Source organism: Channa argus, chromosome 4, assembly GCF_033026475.1.
Source record: "Channa argus isolate prfri chromosome 4, Channa argus male v1.0, whole genome shotgun sequence".
NCBI lineage: Eukaryota > Metazoa > Chordata > Actinopteri > Anabantiformes > Channidae > Channa > Channa argus.
The window spans coordinates 19,714,469-19,733,188 of NC_090200.1; the positions used below are offsets into that span (position 1 = coordinate 19,714,469).

The 18,720-nt window shown below is 39.2% G+C and overlaps 1 protein-coding gene across 5 annotated transcripts; it reads left to right on the top strand.

Annotated features, from left to right (window-relative positions):
- The first annotated feature begins 297 nt into the window (after nucleotides 1–297).
- LOC137125909 (GTPase HRas) lies at nucleotides 298–18,645 on the top strand. Of its 5 annotated transcripts, none has more exons than XM_067502131.1 (6): nucleotides 302–611; nucleotides 8,872–9,015; nucleotides 11,098–11,276; nucleotides 12,730–12,889; nucleotides 15,163–15,287; nucleotides 15,828–18,645. In XM_067502131.1, the coding sequence occupies exons 2-5, from the start codon at nucleotides 8,905–8,907 to the stop codon at nucleotides 15,280–15,282; spliced, it is 570 nt and encodes a 189-aa protein (XP_067358232.1). In that variant the 5' UTR covers nucleotides 302–611; nucleotides 8,872–8,904; the 3' UTR covers nucleotides 15,283–15,287; nucleotides 15,828–18,645. The 5 variants fall into 5 exon arrangements, with proteins under 5 accessions (XP_067358235.1, XP_067358232.1, XP_067358233.1 ...); XM_067502132.1 differs by having other exon boundaries at nucleotides 302–590; nucleotides 8,869–9,015; XM_067502130.1 differs by having other exon boundaries at nucleotides 303–611; nucleotides 8,869–9,015.
- Nucleotides 18,646–18,720: the final 75 nt, after the last annotated feature.

Genomic DNA, 18,720 nt, shown 5'->3' on the forward strand with positions numbered 1-18,720 from the left:
TACAAGCTTTACCTACCTATTATTGCTCTGGTGATGATTTCAAATGTCAATTGTAGGCGTTTACTTTGAAAACGCTTCATATTTTTTTCAGATGAGGTTTTAGCTTCAGTATTTTTTTAAAAGTCGCATAGTGTAATAGTCTAAAAAACCAGCTTTTCATTTCGACATTCAAATGAATATACGGCTTACTAGTGAAAGATGGCAATTGCTGGCACTCCGCTGGCCTTCGCAGCGAAGTTGCCAGATTTCAGTCTGCGTGTGAATGCAGCAGTGACAAGCACCGTAACCGGGCGGTTCTATGTTTGATAAAGCTGGGCGTGGGCACTACGCTTCGCATCCCTTCTCCTCTGACTGTGGAAGCACATTGTTCAACGCGGGTTCATTTTTCACCCTGAACCAATGAGTCTCTTGGTGCATTTAACTACTGAAAATCAAACACTTTCCGGGAGAGAATAAGGTGCATATATCCGAAGACGGTCGGAAGAAGACCAAGACCGAGAACATTTGGTTTCCTTCACATACAGCTGCGAGGCAAAAGAAGTGAAAGGTTTTTTTCTGCTTTCCCGGCAGAAGAAACGTCGCTCTTGTCGGTAATTAGACCTCTGCTTGTTGTAAGTATGCAATGTGCATTCCTGTGTCCGAAATATGTCGGTTGTGACTGTTTTTGTCTATTTATAGGGCCGCTTTAAGAAATGCTTCCAGTGTTTCTGTGCGCCGCTGGAGATTGCGGTCCACAGCTAAAACGTGACAACTAACGGTAGCTTTCATAACATTTTCAATTTACACCGGCGGGCTTACGTTAGCAGTATGTGTCGACCTCAACGTTTACGTTTATGAGAAAGTACTCATGTTATGGGATTTACATTTCAGCTTTTAAACAATTAGCATGTGGGTTTTTTTTTTTTTTTTGGGGGGGGGGGCGGTAAACATTCTCCCATGAGTTCGGCTACTGAAACTTGGTCATGGACGGATAGGTACCACCTCCGTGGTTTCCCTTCATTTATCAGTTCGAAAAAGAAACCGAATGCTTTTAAATGAACCTTGGTGCAGTGGGGAATTTTACTTTCTGCGGCTAGTATATTTGTCTAATGCAAAGACAGCTTTGGAGTATGAGGCTGCTGCCGCCGTCAGTGGACACACAGACAAGGGTGACGCCCCGTCACACGGAGTTAAAACTGAACGTGTTACTGCGGAAGTTGGATTCCATTACAAGGCATTTATAAAGCTGACATTGAATAATTTCTACTCTGCAGGATATCTGGGAATATATGGCGAAGATTAAATTAGACTGCTGTCTAATTGGCAGTCAATATTTTTGGTCAGAAGGGCTGTTCTTCAAGAGGAACAAGAGTTTACCCATCAGCGGTGTCTTTGACACACTTCATTGTATGTAGTATATTCAAGAGATAAAATTCTCGTACAAAACGAAGAAAAAGGTAGTAAGCCTTTATGTTTATTGATATCATTTCATTCACCATAAAACTGCCGCTGACTTTCACATCATATGCGCCTAACCCCAAAGTAGCATTAATCTTGAGCGTATAGGTTTGTATACGTAATTTTTCTTTAAGGAACACCAGTAGCAACTGTTAGTCTGTAGTTATTAGAATCGAGGCAACAAGTCCTGCAGCTGGAACACAGCTGGAAATAGTCGGGACGAAGATAGAGGTGTGATGTTAATCTGCTGTTCCTTTCTCTGAACAGCTGTAGCATGGGTGCTGGGCTCAGCTGCATGCCGAAATAAGAGTGACTCTTCTGGATACCAGAATTTCACAGATGACAACTTTTTATAATGCTTTCATCAATAGGGATTTGCTTTATTCCATGTGTAGGCGTGAGGCTTGGAAATTGCTCACAATAGACTTGTGTATACTTGTGAGCAGGTTTTATGGGTGTTTTATATTTAAGCAAAGCAGTATTCCTGATTTGATGTTGTCTTTCTTTCCAGTTTGTGCGGTTGATGATACTACAGGTTTATGTGAATTCATTTTTCATTTACGTCATTATGTGACGGATTATGTTTTTCCATGTACTTATGTGTTTTCACACTGAAACAACTGGACAAGATTCACTAATTTCTTTGGTTGTCAAGAAAAAACTGCTGATGAGTTTAGGGTTATTTGGTGTTATTTGGCTCCTCTAACTGGCAGGCCTTTGTGTGGAGGTCAGCTGGCCTTTTCATCTCTGCTGTTGCTTCCACTGTCTCATACCGGCCAACCTGCTAAAAGGATGACCCAGTAGGGAAAAGGTCACTAAGACTCCAGGGCCTTTAAGGGCAGCTTGTTAAAGCATGCACACAGAGTCACACAGAAACTTTTCATCTAAATGTTTTAAAGTTAAATTGTTAACATATTTATTATAAAGTTTATTTTTAAAAATGCTATATGACCAATACTATAGCAGGATTGTCTCACATAATGATTAAATACGTCTCATTGTCTTGAATGTGTCATTGTCCTCTTTGCATTTACAGTTTTATGGGCATTGAAAAGCAGAATAGTGATTCCTCAGCTTCCAGTCAACACTTGTGTTTGGTTGTTGTATAGAAGGATGATGTCATTGTGTAGCAGTGGGAGGGTGTGGTGGGCTATCAAGGCTCTAGGATGGGTTCTGGAGTCTCAGTGTTTGATTGTGATATCTCCCTAGAGAGGGTCTCCTTACCATGATCTCTCCATTAAAAATCTATTATTTATACTATGAGCCTGTGGCTCTGCTGTTATAGAATCCTTAACCAATTAAGGACTTCAGTGCAGTGCCGAATGGGAAACATGGGCATTCATGTTGCCTCCTTGTTGCAGTATGTTGTCATGATTGAATTGTTTTCCATGTTAAGAGGAATTGTTGAAAAAAAAGTGAGATTTTTTGACTTTACTTATCAGAGCTGAATTAGCTTTGGGAAAAGATTGACATGAGCATTTTCATTATTTCTTTCTTTATTTGTTTCCAGGTTGACCCTTCCCTCCTATGCTTTGCCATGCTCTTACTAAAGAGTAGCCCTCTCTCTTTCTCACCATTAGACACACTCCTGACATCACACCTCTTGCTGCTCTGTCCTCCCACCCCCCCATAAGTTGTCATGTAAGATTATCCTCCTGGTCCAGGCAGGGGCTCTCTGCTTTCAAAATGAACTGTTAATTTCCCAGACTGGATGTGGCAAGCTATAAATGAACATAACTCATACATACTGTGTTAGTTAAAGGTTTTGAGGAAGGGATAAGTCACCAACCTCCGGACAAGACTGAAGCTATAGCCCTTCTAAAAGGTGGGTGTTTGTGGCCGACCAATTGTTGCACGTCTGTGGCAAAGAAGGCCTCAAGTACAACATAACCATTCTGACAGTAGCTACTACCGAATATGAATATTGGGACTGGGAAAGTGTATATGGGACAGACACTGCCTTAGGGGCAGGAGGGTAGTTATTCTTATGCTAGGTCTCTGTGTGTAGATTAAAAAGAAAAAAAAATATATAGGTGCACTGTTGTTCGTGATCTCCGGCAGCCTACTGCACAAATACTGACATGGTATGAACCCCTGCTGCCAACAAGCCGCTTTGAGGAAGCATGAGCATCTCCATTAATGATTAATTTTGCTGTTCATCATCATATGTATATGTAGATTATTAATTAGCTACTGACATGGCCTACTTAGAGAGGAGATAACTGCTGATGGATTGGTGAATTAGCATATTAAGATGCAAATTTCAATCAATTGGCAGGTGTACACTTGAAATCTGGTAATGTAGAAAAGATGTGATAACCAGTTGTGTAAGAATTATGAGAGCTGTGGGTGTCAGCATGCAGGTTTAATTTCCTATTTTCTATTTGTTAACACTTAGTTTCAGTTTGACTGGTATAAAAGCTGAATAAAACCTGGAAAATTTGTTTTGTTTTAATGTTTATTTACACATTGATTGATATTAGCTTGTATTTGGTGCTTGTATTAGCTTGTATTTGTGATTATGTCTTTTACCATTTCCCTTTGGCTTGACATGCTAGTGAGGAGCAATTATACAGCAAGTGATGCATGAGTGATGTTTAAGTTAGCTGTGTGTATGCTGGAGAGTTTTAGGAGTGCTAATTACCTAGCTGGGAATGGCTTGGTACAAAGTAATCTAAAAAATCAAGAGTATTCCTGGTTACATTTTAAAAGCATCACTTTAGTAATCAGTCAGCCCATCAGCTGAAAATGTTTATATTAAATATGTATTTTGTACAATTAACTGAACTTATCAAATGTAAAAATTGGAAGCAATGGGGGTAAAACAGTCATCCACCAGTGCCAGGATTGTTGGTGCGATCCCTGGCTCCTCCAGTCACATGTCGAAGTGTCCTTGAGCAAGACATTGATCCCCAATTTAGTTGCTCCTGGTGAGCGTAGGCCAGCTGCGTAGCATTTCCCCCAGTGGTGTTTGTGATTGTGAGTGCGAATAGGTGAATGAGAAGCGCTGTAAAGCGCTTTGGGTTCCAATAAGGTAGAAAAGCGCTATAAAAGTGCAGACTATTCACAATTAAAATACAATTGCCAAATACTATTTTTGTATGGCTATTGTTTATACATCAAGCACAAAAATGTACTAATTGATATTTGAAGTACTGACCACCAAAGCTGTCTTGTTGATGCATTTGAATATTAAAGATTAAAGATTAAATTGTCTCAAGCATGTAGTCTTCGATGTCCAAAGGTGTTTCAGCATGTGTCTGCTATGCACGAGCCTCTCTTCTTCACACAGCTGCTGTTTATTTGGTTAGAATATACTAGGAGCGAAGCTGGCTGAGTGTCTCTGCCACTGTCTCTGTAGTCCAGCCATGGCAGGCTGCCTTGTGTACCACGCTGATTTATTTACAGTGAGGGGAAAAGCAAGCTGAATGTTTGGCCACAAGATTGAGGGGTCAGAATAATTGCCTTCCTCTTGTGATTGAGAATTATAACGAAGAGTTTTTGTAGGAGGACATTGTTGATGTTGGTAATCGTGTTCAAAACTACCTGACTATTAAAGTAAGTGATGCCTTACAGGCTCAAGGATCTGTTGGTTCATGTATGTCCAAGTGCTATTGCTATTCTTGCCCATCAGTCTACATTGATGGATATGGAAACCGATTTAAAAAATCTTTACTGGAATCGCTCCTTCACAAAATTTTAGATCCTCTGATGTGGCAATGTGAAATTTGGTCAGTTGCATTCAATTATCCATCAGATGGGTCTAGAACCTCATTGGAGTCCACCTGTGGCAGACCTAGGTATATGAGGTCCCTCATATGTAAGTTATAGATTCTGACAACAGTATAAAACCATTTCTTAACTTTTGAGTGTACCCAGGCCATAGCACAGGGGCCTTCAAGCCACAGTGTGCTACTTTTTTGACAGGGGGGAAATAAAAAAATAAACTTGCTTGAAGGAAACGTGAACGCAATGGTTTACCTTTCAGTACAATATGAGGCAAAGTGTACGGCAAAGAAAATGCTTGAGTGACTTTGACAAAAGTCTCTCAGAATTAAACCTTGCATAACATTAATAAAGAGAAATGAATCATCCAGTCTTAGGGAGAGTTGGGAGAATCTGCCAGGAAGACAAACTGCTAAAATCCATGTGTGTAACATTTCTAGAGATTTATGCCGTTTTGAATAGAGGCCAAAATCCTTTTGGAATTTAGAGATTTGGGTTTTTGACTCTAGCAAGTATATTAACTTTGGACTACTACTGTTATTATTGGTTATAGAACCTTTGCTTTTAAATTTTTTGTCAAACAAAAACTAAAACACACAGGTCTAGTACTATCATTCTCAATACTGGTCTTCAAGGAACCATGCTCTGCATGTTTTTCAACTAGACATGCACTAACCTTTGCTGATCACCTAGATTAGGTGTGTTCAGTCATTTAGAACCTTTTAAGATGCCAAGTCAGTTTCTTTCCTCACTCTATCCTCATTTGAGAAGGTGTCTTCCAGCTTCTGATTGACTGAAAACACCTGATGCTGGTAATCAGAAATGGGTTGTTGTAAAACAAACAGAGCAGGGGACCTGTATTGAGAACCACTGAAGTAGAGGATGTCACCTGTGGCACTCGTAAAATCCTTACAGATTGATAAAAATCTGTAGCAGTTGGGGCAAGTTAGTGATTTTCTTCAACTCACTTAAGGAACATTAAACAAACTGAAACAGAGTAAGCAGGCACAGATGTTTAATCCCTTGTGACCTTGTTTTACTATGAAAAGCTCAACCACAAACCTCGAGATACTGCTTTTGGGGAAGAAAGATTTTAGGCTAGGCATTAGGGCGGTGTTCATATAGATACACGGTCTATCAGATTCCGGTTATAATATGAATCTGTTAGCATTACTGTGTTTTTATTCAAAGGGAGAATGGCACTGTTTAGATAAATTCAAAGTTCCATGGCTTATAAACCTTTGGCACTTTGTGGCCACTACCTTCAAAAAGAAATTGAAACTAAACTACATGTCAATGCTACTTCATAGGAGATTCAGAAATTCCCTGTGACTTTTTTTCCTCTTAAATGACATTGTATTGATGACATCACCTGAACAGTCATTGCTGATTGTATGAGGTCAGTCCAAAGCTGTAACCACGGGAGGATCCACAGATAACACCAGCTGCGTCATGTATTTGATTTAATCTTGCAAATTCCTCATGTTGTTTTTGTGTCTTTCCAATGCTGACTCATGTGTTTTACACAGCTTGTTTCAGGTAAGTTGTACGTCATAGATTTGATTCAACATTCAACACTTTCTGCTATATTTGCAGTAAGCTGAGTCACATCAGCAGTACTGGGGTGGGGTTGGTGTCCAGGTATCTTTGTGTGTGCTTTTGTATTGGCATGTTTTTATGCATGGAGATTTGCAGTCAGGTTCATAAATATTGGCACAATGATAAGTTTTTTGGCATTTGGCCTATGTACACCACCAAATTTGAAATAAAATGCTTAAGATATGAGCGAAGTCAAGACTTTCAGCTATAATTCAGCGGGATTGGTAAAAAATAATTCGACATTTTTAGGCACACCCCTTCCAGGCCTTATGCTGCTGCTAGTCTTGCCAGTTAATTTCTTCTTTTTAAAGACGTTTCAATCTGTTGTACTAGCCACTCCCAGCGTTTGTGCTAGCTCTCTGGAGGCTTTAGTTTAGTTTTTTCAGTAAAGGCCTTTTTGATTTGCGTAGACACCTCATGTTGAGAGTTCCAGTGAACAGCTATCAAATGCAAATGTAACAATCAGAACCACCTCCAGGCCCTTGGATAGTGGAAATTCAAGGGTACAGGCCACACCTGGCCGCACAACTGTTGTCAGTCACTTGTTAAAGTATTTATGAACCTGTGTGTGTGTGTGTGTGTGTGTGTGTGTGTGTGTGTGTGTGTGTGTGTGTGTCCTGAATGTATAATGCCATACCTTTCTCAAAGGCTTTGAAAGCTGAAAGACTTGACTTTGCTCACATATTGATTGTTTAATTTAAAATTGTGTATTGTGGTGTACAGAGGTCAAATGTCAAAAAACTTTCGAGTGTTCCAAAATGTATGATCCTGACTGTATCCGTGGTTCCAGCTGAATCAATTGTTAGCACATAGCATAATTATAGTGTCATAAATGACATACTCTTTTCTGTGAATTACCAATTTTTACTAAAGACACTTTAATAAAAAATGTTTCGGGAAAAAAATCAGATTAGGCCTTCACAGCTGGCTTCCATCTATCTCTGTTGCTGTAAGCTTTTCTAAGCAAGTTATTGGTTAGGATTTAAACCTCAGAATTTTGCAACACCTTGTCCTGAGTAGTAAAGATTCATCACAGCTAAATACTTGCTTTTCACCAAAATTTCAAACGCAGATAATTTCCCTTTTTTTTTTCTTTTTTTTTTTGATAATGTAGCAGTATTTTACACGGCTATCAAAGTCAGAATTTTACTCTAAAATTTACTTTTGGTGATCCATAAATTCATATGCTGATATTAGTAACTTGTGATGTTTTTAAGCCCATAGAAAATAAATATCACTTGTGTTTTCTCAAGGGACCAGCATGTTTCTTTAATAACATGCCTTGATTTATAGTTAAGCCAGCCTTGTTGAATTGACTAGACATATTAAGTGCGTTCAGTAAACCCATAGGGGGCAACTGCAGCCTCACCTGGAGTCATAAAATTCTCTTTTAGGCATCTTGTTCTGTTGCTATGGATTGATCCCTATGGAAGCACCAAGGCAAATGTACAAGGAACTGTTTATAGCTACAGCCTAGATTGGTTGTGGATTGATTTAATTCATTCTCAAAAAGAAGAATGCGCCCTGTCATTATATTCTTTTTTTTTAACACATTTTAAATTCCAGTGTAGTTTTATCACTTTTATGACTTCTCATGTGTTCTTTTACTTTGATAGTATGGGCTCTGGTGTTTCTAACAATGGGCTCAAAGATTTTAAGGCAGCAGTAAGGTAAAGTGTAAGTAATCAGGACCAGTTTGTTAGTGTCATGCCCCTCCCCTGTCTTTTCTTTCCTTACTGCCTTCCTAGCCCTCCTTTTCATACACACACTCTGCTTTTCATGCTGAGCGGGAGAGGATTGGAACATTGAGTACCTTCAGCACATTTTTCACATTCCCCTTTAGAGGGTCTCAACCAGAGTCCCCACGACACAGTCTTTCTAACACACATAAACAAACCACAAATGTTTCTCACCACTGGTTTGTAATGGTAATATGTATTTTTGCATCTGTACCACTGGTTGTAAAAGGCACCAGACAGTCCAGCTGGACAGTACAGTGTTTCGGGGCTCTCTGTTTGTTAGTGGTTCTGGTAATGAGGCTTTTTTTTTTTTTTTCTCCGTGTGCTGCTAACCTGCACCTTTCTGTGTTCCCTTTCTTCTCTCTAGCAGCAGCACGTGTGGTGAGCAGCAGCAGCGGCAAAGATGACGGAGTATAAGCTGGTGGTGGTGGGAGCTGGAGGTGTGGGCAAGAGTGCACTCACTATACAGCTCATCCAGAACCACTTTGTGGATGAATATGACCCCACCATAGAGGTAAAACTCTCTTCTGTATGTGCTACACATTATGCATGTGAAGCATTTTGTTTAAGGTGGATGAGAGTTGAAGCAGATTATTAAAAACTAATAATAATAATACCCACCCAACCCCACCCACCCACCTTTGATTCATTGTGTAGTGGTGCAGCTTTTTCATGCCCATGTTGTAGTGCATCCTTTGACGTACGTTTCATACAAATGTCCAAGCTCACAGTCACTCTTGAACAATCTTGTGTGGCTCTTTCTGAGACACAATGATCTGTTTAAACCAAATTCTTTTAATAAATAAATATAATACTGTGGCAGTTCTCTAATCAGTCAGTCTTTGGAAAAAGACTAAAATGTAATCTTATAACTTTTGTGGGTATAAGGCAGTTAGATATTTTAGAAACAAGTGAGAAGCCATTTGGACATTTCCCCTTTCTTTTCACTCTCTTTTTTTTCTTCTGTCTCCTCTCTTTTTTTTTCTCACCACGCCTGCCTCTGGCCAGACAATGTTCTTTTTGTGTATTTGCATTCCTGGCCCCTATGCTCTAACAAACAAAGGGACGGCACTCCATGTTTTTCTGGCTACGTGTTGAAAGGCTAAACATTGGCTCCAGTATCCTGCTACACTGATCGTTCGATGTCCAATTGACCTAGAAATTGAAAGAGAATTGATAATGTCACCAAATACTTAGTCAATCAGCATTAAATATCAATGCCTTTCGTAGCAGCATGTGTATATGCACATGCTATTTACCACTTGGTGATAAGGTCAACACAGTCACCTCAAATCCTACACCTTCCCATCTGTTTGATGTCTAATTTTTGTTTTAGAACCCCAATTCCAAATAAGTTGGGTAGATGTGTAAAATGTAAATATAAACTGAATGCAATGATTTGTAAATCTGATCAACCCATATTTTATTCACAATAGAACATAAACATATCTGATGTTGAAACTGAGAAATTTTACCATTTCATGGAAAATATTGTCTCATTTTGAATTTGGTGGCAGCAACACATCAAAAAGTTGGAAGAGGGTAATGTTTGCCATTGTGTAGCATCCCCTCTTCTTTTAACAACAATTCGGGAAGTGAGGAGATCAGTTGCTGGAGTTTTAGGAAAGGAATGTTGCCCCATTCTTGTCTAATGCAGGATTCTAGTTGCTCAACAGTCCTGGGCCTTTGTTACAGGATTTGTTTCAGTTTATGATGCGCCAAATGTTTTCTATTGGTGAAAGGTCTGGACTGCAGGCAGGCCAGTTCAGCACCCACACTCCTCTCCTGCAAAGCCATGCTGTTGTTATGATGCAGTATGTGGTTTAGCAATGTCTTGCTGAAATATGCAAGGCCTTCCCTGAAAGAGATGTTTTCTAGATGCATGTGTTGCCTTAAAGCCTCTATGTACTTTTCAGCATTGATGGTGCCTTTCCAGATGTGTAAGCTGCCCACACCATAGGCACTAATGAAGCCCCATACCATTAGAGATTCAGGCTTTTGAATTCAAAAATAATTTTGATTCATCTGACCAAAAACTGTTTTCCATTTTGCCTCAGACCATTTTAAATGACTTTGGCCCAGAGAACACAACATATGGCTGTATGTGAACATATGAGTTCACATATGGCTTCTTCTTTGCATCATACAGCTTTAACTGACATTTGAGGATTGCACAGCAACACACTCCATTTCTGAAATGCTCTTTGTGTATACCCAGTCATGTTACTGACCTGCTACCAATTAACCTAATGAGTGAGTCAAATGCACCTCCATTTGTTTTTGATTTGCGGCAATTACTTTTCCAGCCTTTCGTTACACCTCTTCCAACTTTTTTGAGATGATCAAATTCAAAATGAGCTATTATTTTCTATGAAATTGTAAAATATCTGTTTCAACATCTGGTATGTTGTTTATGTTCTATAGTGAATAGAATATGGGTTTATGAGATTTGCAAATCATTTAGTTTTTTTGTTGTTGTTGTTTTTTACATTTTACACATCTTTCCAGTGTTTCTGGAATTGGGGTTGTATCTTCATACAAATGACAGCTTTTTTTACCGGCTCTAAATATTGGAGGTTCTTCCTGTTTTCTGTAGGACTCCTACAGGAAACAAGTTGTGATTGACGGGGAGACCTGCCTGCTGGACATCCTGGACACTGCAGGTCAGGAGGAGTACAGTGCCATGAGAGACCAATACATGAGGACAGGAGAGGGCTTTCTCTGTGTATTTGCCATCAACAACACAAAGTCTTTTGAGGACATTCATCAGTACAGGTGTGTATGTTTGTGTGCGCGCACATATTATCAGATGGACAGCAGAAGCAAATTATATACAATTTTAATTATTGTTATGGAGGTGGACTTGTGTATCTGCTGGCAAGGTCATAGATCACTCATGATGGAGTTTAAATACAAAATCATTTTATATTCTACTCTAAGGTTCTGTGTGTGCATATTTGTATATACAATGTGTTTTCAAACGACTCCAATGAGATCTGGAAGGAGAGGGGTGTGTGTGTATATATGTCTGTGCCAGCTCTCTGCAGTAGTGGGGTGATGTCATGCTGTTGCATTTAACACGACTAAAGAAAGCTTAGCCCCCAACTGGAGGATTATAGCACATTGCCAATGAAATCGATCCTGACTCTATTAGAGGAGCGAGGAGAGGTAGCCCTCCCAAGGACAGGGAAGGAGAAAGGGAGAGATTTACAAATGATTGTGTTCTCTCTCTTTGCCACATTTTGTCTCTCGTCACATTAGACACCCACTTTCCAGTGTTGCATGTGGCAAGTAAAAAAAGGCTTCATATTAACTTAACCACCTACTGTACAGTCTTTTTTGAGCATATTACACAGAGATGTTGGTTTAGTTAGTTGCCATTGCAACCCAGCCTTTCTTGGGTCCAGTTTATTGCAACTGCGGGTGTCACTGTGCAACTTGTGAAAGATGGATCTGTGGCAGAGTGCAAAAATAGGTGGTGGCCTGGTTGGTGCTGTTAAGCTATTTGGAAATCTGTTGTCTATTTGGCACATAATGATACTACAAGACGCCTACCTAAAATGAACAGAGCGTGTTAATTTTCTTGAATATAACCTGCTAGCAGTTTATATTCTCTAGTATACCTAGGAGATAAAATTATATGCAGTTTGGTTTTGATATTTTAATAAGCCTATTAAATTTGAGAAACTTTTCTCATCAGCTTATAACAAATCTATTATCTAAACAAGATTACAAGCATGCTGTGACATGAGGGCAAATGTGGTCATAAACTGCATTTAGCAGTGTTGCAGATGGATTCCGCTGATTGTATTGAGTGCATTCTGTAGTACAGTGACTGAGGGAGAAGTAGAGCTGAGCTGATTGATCAGACTCACTCCTCTCATTGAGTTTCCCCCTGGCTGCCTGACGTTTGGTGCTGGCTGCTGTAGTGATGAGGTAATGCTGTTTGCTGCCTGCCTGTTGTCCATCCCTCCCCCTCTCTCCCTTCTTCTTCATCTCCCTACTTCAGCAGTGCAGCATAGCCCAGAACCAACAGGCCCTGGCTCTTCCTCAGGGTCCTAGAGCTCCCAGGGTGGTTTGTTCTCCAGGGGTGTGGCTGCTTTTGTTTGTGAAGCAGGGAGGATCCCTTGCAAGAGAAATGTTTTTGTGACTAAACGCAAGTAGGTTAAGTTAAAAGGTAAGATTTGCAGTGTCATCCATTGTACGTTTCTTGTTTTGTAATTCACAGAGAACAAATTAAACGTGTGAAGGACTCTGATGACGTGCCCATGGTGCTTGTGGGAAACAAATGTGACCTCCCAGCACGTACAGTTGACACAAGGCAAGCCCAGGAACTCGCCCGTTCTTATGGCATCCCATACATTGAGACCTCTGCCAAGACACGACAGGTACATGGTGAACAACAAGCACATACCCAGATGCTGTATATGCAAGATTTTCTTTCCACATATAAAATAGATATTTTATCAAATAACACAGTTACAAAAGCTTGCAAAAATTATATTTTCCTTCCGTACTTCAAAAAGCTTCAAAACACTTTTTTTTTATTTTTTTTTGTAAAAGCCTCCCCCCCAACTTAGCCACACCATCACCACCACCTGCTGCATCATGCTCTAGTTAACAAGTTATGGCAGCTTTCTAGTATGGGCTCTGTAATTTAACATTTTACAAGTGTACTCATCCACTCGAAGAGCAGTGGATGGTCCACCGTATAATGCGGTCTGTGTTGCTGGGAACACTTTATTATGCCGCAGGCAATGACTCATAGCCAGGTTACCTTGGCTTGAGAACAGAGCTACAGTATTTGAAAGGCCTCATAAGGACAAGTCGTCGCACAGCTCCCACTGTCTCTGACTCACTGTCGCACTTTATGCAGAAACACACGGGCACTCGCATTCATTAGTGCTACAGTATATCATTCAAACTGAAGAGTATACAAAGACTTAAGCAAATCTTTCTTTTTGTCATTATTATTTATTTATTATTTATTATTAGTGTTTGGACTGATTAGAGTTGCTCTGGTAATGTAGTATAACCTTGTAATGATTACAGTGCCTTAAGGTGTTTATGCCCCTTGAACTTTCCCACACTTTGTCACATTACAACCACAAATGTATTTTATTGGGATTTTATGTGATAGACCAACACAAGGTGGTACATTTGTGAAGTGAAGGGAAAATGATAAATGGGTTTTCAACATTTTTTACAAATAAAAACCTGAAAAGCGTGGTGTGCATTTGTAATCAGCCCCCCTGAGTCAATACTATGTAGAACCACCTTTTGCTGCAATTACAGCTGAAAGTCTTTTGGGGTATGTCTCTACCAGCTTTGCACATCTACAGAGTGACATTTTTCCCCATTATTCTTTGCAAAATAGCTCAAGCTCAGTCAGATTGGATGGAGAGCATCTGTGAAAAGCAATTTTCAAGCCTCAGATTCTCAATTGGATTTAGGTCTGAACTTTGACTGGGTCATTATTACACATGAATATGGTTTGATCTAAACCATTCCATTGTAGCGCTGGCTGTAGGTTTATGGTCGTTGTCCTGTTGAGACTGGGACAGAGGTTCACCTTCCAAGTCTTTTGCAGACTCTAACAGGTTTCCTTCTAAGATTTCCCTGGATTTGGCTCTATTCATTTTCCCATTAACTCGGACCAGCTTCCCTGTCCCTGCTAAAGATAAGCATCCCCACAAACATGATGCTCCCACCACCATGTTTCATGGTGGGGATGGTATGTTCAGGGTGATTTGTAGTGTTAGGGCTCCGCCACACACAGGGTTTTCCATTTAGGCTAAAGAGTTCAATTTTGGTCTCATCTGACCGGAGCACCTTCTTCCACATGTTTGCTGTGAGAATTTTTTTGGCTTTCTTTCAACAATGGCTCTGTTCTTGCCACACTCTTCCATAAAGCCCAGATTTGTCTGATGCATGAATAATAGTTGTCCTCTGGACAGATTCTCCCACCTGAGCTGTGGATCTCTGAAGCTCCTCCAGAGTTACCATCTTCTGATTTAATGCTCTCCTTGTCCGGCCTGTCAGTTTAGGTGGACGGCCAAGTCTTGGTAGGTTTGCAGTTGTGCCACATTCTTTCCATTTTCAGATGATAGATTATACAGTGCTCTGTAAGCTGTTCAAAGCTTGGGAAATGTTTTTACAACCTAACCCTGCTTTAAACTTCTCCACATTTGTATCCCTGAACTGTCTGGTGTGTTCCTTGGACTCCATGATGCTGTTTGTTTGCTAATGTTCTCTAACAAACCTCTTCACAGAACAGGTATATTTATACTGAGATTAAATTACATATTGGTGGACTGCATTTACTAATTAGGTGACTTCTGAAGGCATTTGTTTCCACTAGATTTTAGTTAGTGGTAGAGTAAAGGGGTTTGTGTTGTTTTTGAAAAACCCTTTTATCATTTACCTTTCACTTCATTATCAACTACCATTTTGTGTTGGTCTTTCACATAAAATCCCAATAAAATACATTTACATTTCTGGTTGTAATGTGACAATGTGGAAAATTTCAAGAGAGAAGAATAATTTTAAGGCACTGTAAATATATTATGGGTGTTTAATGTTCTTAGTAAAGTGTGTACGTAGTTATTACTGGCCACTAATGGATGTTCAGATCTTTAAATAAGCTTTATGTGTGTTATAGGGAGTAGAGGATGCCTTCTACACACTGGTTAGGGAGATCAGACAGCATAAGTTGAGGAAGCTAAACCCACCAGATGAGAGCGGTCAGGACTGTATGAGCTGTCGCTGTGTGGTATCATGATACAGGTGAGACTTTTGTCTAAATATTATTTTCTTTTATTTGCCCCTTTCAGACATGCACTGCATTCCATTAATATGACAGCCACTGAACGTGCTAGAAAGCAAATGGTCTTGCCTTTTCCAGTGTGTGCAATAAAAGGTTTTCTCCAAGATGAAACAAATTGCGCTAATACTGAAATTGAGTGTTGAAATATTTACTATTAATAATCATTAGACCATTTTTTTTTAACACCACCTTGATCAGCTTTTATCTTAAACTAAAATTTCTAAAAATAGCAATGAAACTAAAATATTCTTGCCTGTGTGTTAGGTAGGCATGCATATCGTGTCATACAACAGTCTTGCAGTGAATACTGCATACATCAAGGTGGTTTCATTATTCTGTCACCAGCTAAACAGAATCGCCTTTCTGCCTATTACAGTTCAAAAACACACCTTCCAAAATGTATCCAACTAACAGCCACCTATCTTTAAAGTGTGTCTTTTTGTACATGATTGGAATTGGAACTCATATCTGTCCCTCTCTTGTGCTGTTTCATTTCTCAGCTGGCTGTTGCATGAGGAGAAATGCTAAAGTGCATAGTGGCAGCATGGACATAAAGAGAGAAAACAACGCAACAATGAAACAAACTTTTCCAAAAAGACAATGAAGCAAAAGCTCAAGGAAACCACCAGAGCTGACTAAACCATAAACATTTATGGCAAGGAGGATTCTGGGCTGTTACCTAAGGGACTATGTGAAATAGCCTGGTCTGGTCCCTGTTTTTGGTCCACAGATTGACCTCTGAACAACACCACTAATGACTGTCAACTCCAGTGTGGTCTCGCTGGGTAGTTCCACAGGTTTCCTGCTAACTTATTGTTTTCAGTCTCAACACTGGTCTCAAAAAAAGGGTATCACCAACCACCCTCCCACCTTGAAGGCCTAATTTCACTCCCCCTGCTTGCCTACTGGAAGGACTGACTGACCTGAATGGAAAGGCTCGGAATGGACATTTAGTTACCATAACACATCTTATATAAATATACTACTCACACAAGTCCATCTGTCTTTGGTTTCCGTTAAATGGCTGGGTAGTCCTTACATTATACTGAATACAGAGGGCAGAGGCTAAAATGGGAATGAATATCATTTGTTGTTATAATAGTTAGCCTAGCTATAAAAGTAAAAGGAACTTTTTTTGGTCATTAGATGATTTGAAAGTCACTCACTGCTATTTGGGCAGGAGTTTTTAATTCAAATGACACCTGGTTTTCTGGCATATTTTCAGGATAGAAGTACATTTTCAGTATGCAACTGCCTTCTCTCCATAAATAAATTTCTTTGCTAAGAGTTGTCTTTATGGAATAATAATAATAATAATAATGATGATGATATTTTGTATTATTATTAATATTCATATTAATAGGACTAGAAATGGGTGGTGTACATAGGTTCTGGTGCAATAGGACTTTATACTGTTCACTTTTACAAAGTATTGGGAATAAACCACCCTTCATGACTGTTTTACTTTAGTTTAGGAAGGAGAAGTAGTGTATAAAATAATAGTTGTTGTCATCTTGCAGTTGGTTAAACTGGAGAAGTTTCCTGTTCAATAGGAGGAATTGTAGGAAACCCTACAATTGTACAGTTGTACAGGGACAGAGTGTGGTTTTGGACTAAAAGGCACCCAGTGGCTATTTCCTGCTTTTTATTTGAGATACTGTATGGAGTGCAACTCTTGGTGATAATGGTTATTTGTAGATTGCAAGAATCACTCAAGGTTGATTTATAAGGCTCAGGAATCAGGTTACAGGAAGATCTCGTCTAACAGTCCTGCAAACCAGGGTTAGGAATGTTACCAGTTGGTTTTGAGTGTAATGCACAGCCTCGGAGTTCAACATCAGTTTTCCACACACCAAACTATCCTCAAACGGCTCTCTTTTTTTCTCTGCCACCTCAAGTCTTGAAAGGAATTATAACAGGTCAGGTGCTAATCATGTCAGAACTTTATTTGCTGTACATGTGGGATTACTGTGTGAAATAGATAATGGATGTCGGGTTATGGGGGTGCAATGCTTTGTTTGTTAACACTGACTAGCTTGTGCTCTCCACAACTGCATTAATGTGCTGCCTAAATGAAAAAGACTGCTCTGTGTTTACTTTGCCTTATCTGTTAGCTAGTTTGTACCTCATGTATACAGCAAGCTCTGTCCGAGATGATTATTTGTTCTACTTGCTGCATTGTTTGTGTGCATCTACAATATGAGTGTTTGGACATGCACTGTACAGAATTTGGAAGGCAGGACAAGCCCCTAAAAAAACAAAAAACACTACATTGATTTTCTAAATGGGGAATTTCTGTAATGTAGGCATGTGAGTCTGAATGTGATTCTGTTTAACATGACTGAAATAGAAAACAAGTTTTAGAGAATTCTTTAAACATCACAGAGAAGCTAAATTGTCTTCTGTGTTCATACTGTAAGTTTTATTCCCATTGAACTAAAATATGTGATGGAAATTACTACAGATTGGTGTTGTTAGACTCATCATGAGTCCATGTTATAATTTAGCAAATAGACTTGGTTATATATGACAGTGTATGGAATTCCAGACACTACAGGCAGGTTATGATATCAAACTTCAAATGTAAACCTCAAAAATAAGTCAGACCTCTTCCACTAGAGATGTCAAATGCTATTTTTACATTTTCTCCTTTCAACACCAAACAAACTTAATTGATTTTTGCACTCATAAAGTGACTGCTTTCACTTAAAACTGTGCTTAAAGAACCATGGTCGGTCTGGTTTCAGTGTGGATGACCAAGGTCTAGTTGTTTATCAGTTAAGTGTTAATTTCTCTGATGGAGGAAAAGTATGAACTGTGAATGTGTTCCAAGTCTTTAGATAATTTTTGAAGAAGAATCCTGTATAATATTTATATATACTGCTGGGGTTGGTCTTTCTTTTGGCCAGGTCCTAACTTATTTTTTTTCCCCTTATTCTCAAATCTTAAATGGAAAAAAATCTAATAACACAACAGTTTTTAAGTCAGTATATTACTGGGAAATACCTGAGAATCCCTAAACGTGTACATTAAAATTCACAATTTATAGAATATGAGCATCATGTTGCTGCCAAAATACAAGTATAAAGTCAGAAAACCTTGCTACCATGACAAAGACTACACAGACAATTTTGGTGGGGTTGCATAAAGTTTCAGTATGCTTAAGGGCTTGTTTCATTTCCTGGAAAACTGTGGAATAAAGGTGTGGAAGGAATTTGTGAAAATGTCAACTGTTTAGCTATTTAAGATGTATTTACTCTTTGAAAATGTTGCAAATGTATTGCAGGACAGGAATAAAGATGTCAAGATGAAACTGTCCTTCAAGCATCAAGCTTTCACATGATTTTGCTCTTAACTTTGTGATTTACTGCCACCTTCAGGCTGTTCTTTGTA

What these genes read in the sequence shown, in the direction of transcription:
- LOC137125909 (XM_067502131.1), top strand. Translation starts at nt 8,905, where the DNA reads ATGACGGAGTATAAGCTGGTGGTGGTGGGAGCTGGAGGTGTGGGCAAG. An exon ending in AATATGACCCCACCATAGAG is followed by an intron (nt 9,016 to 11,097) that starts GTAAAACTCTCT and finishes TGTTTTCTGTAG; the next exon opens with GACTCCTACAGGAAACAAGT. An exon ending in CCTCTGCCAAGACACGACAG is followed by an intron (nt 12,890 to 15,162) that starts GTACATGGTGAA and finishes TGTGTGTTATAG; the next exon opens with GGAGTAGAGGATGCCTTCTA.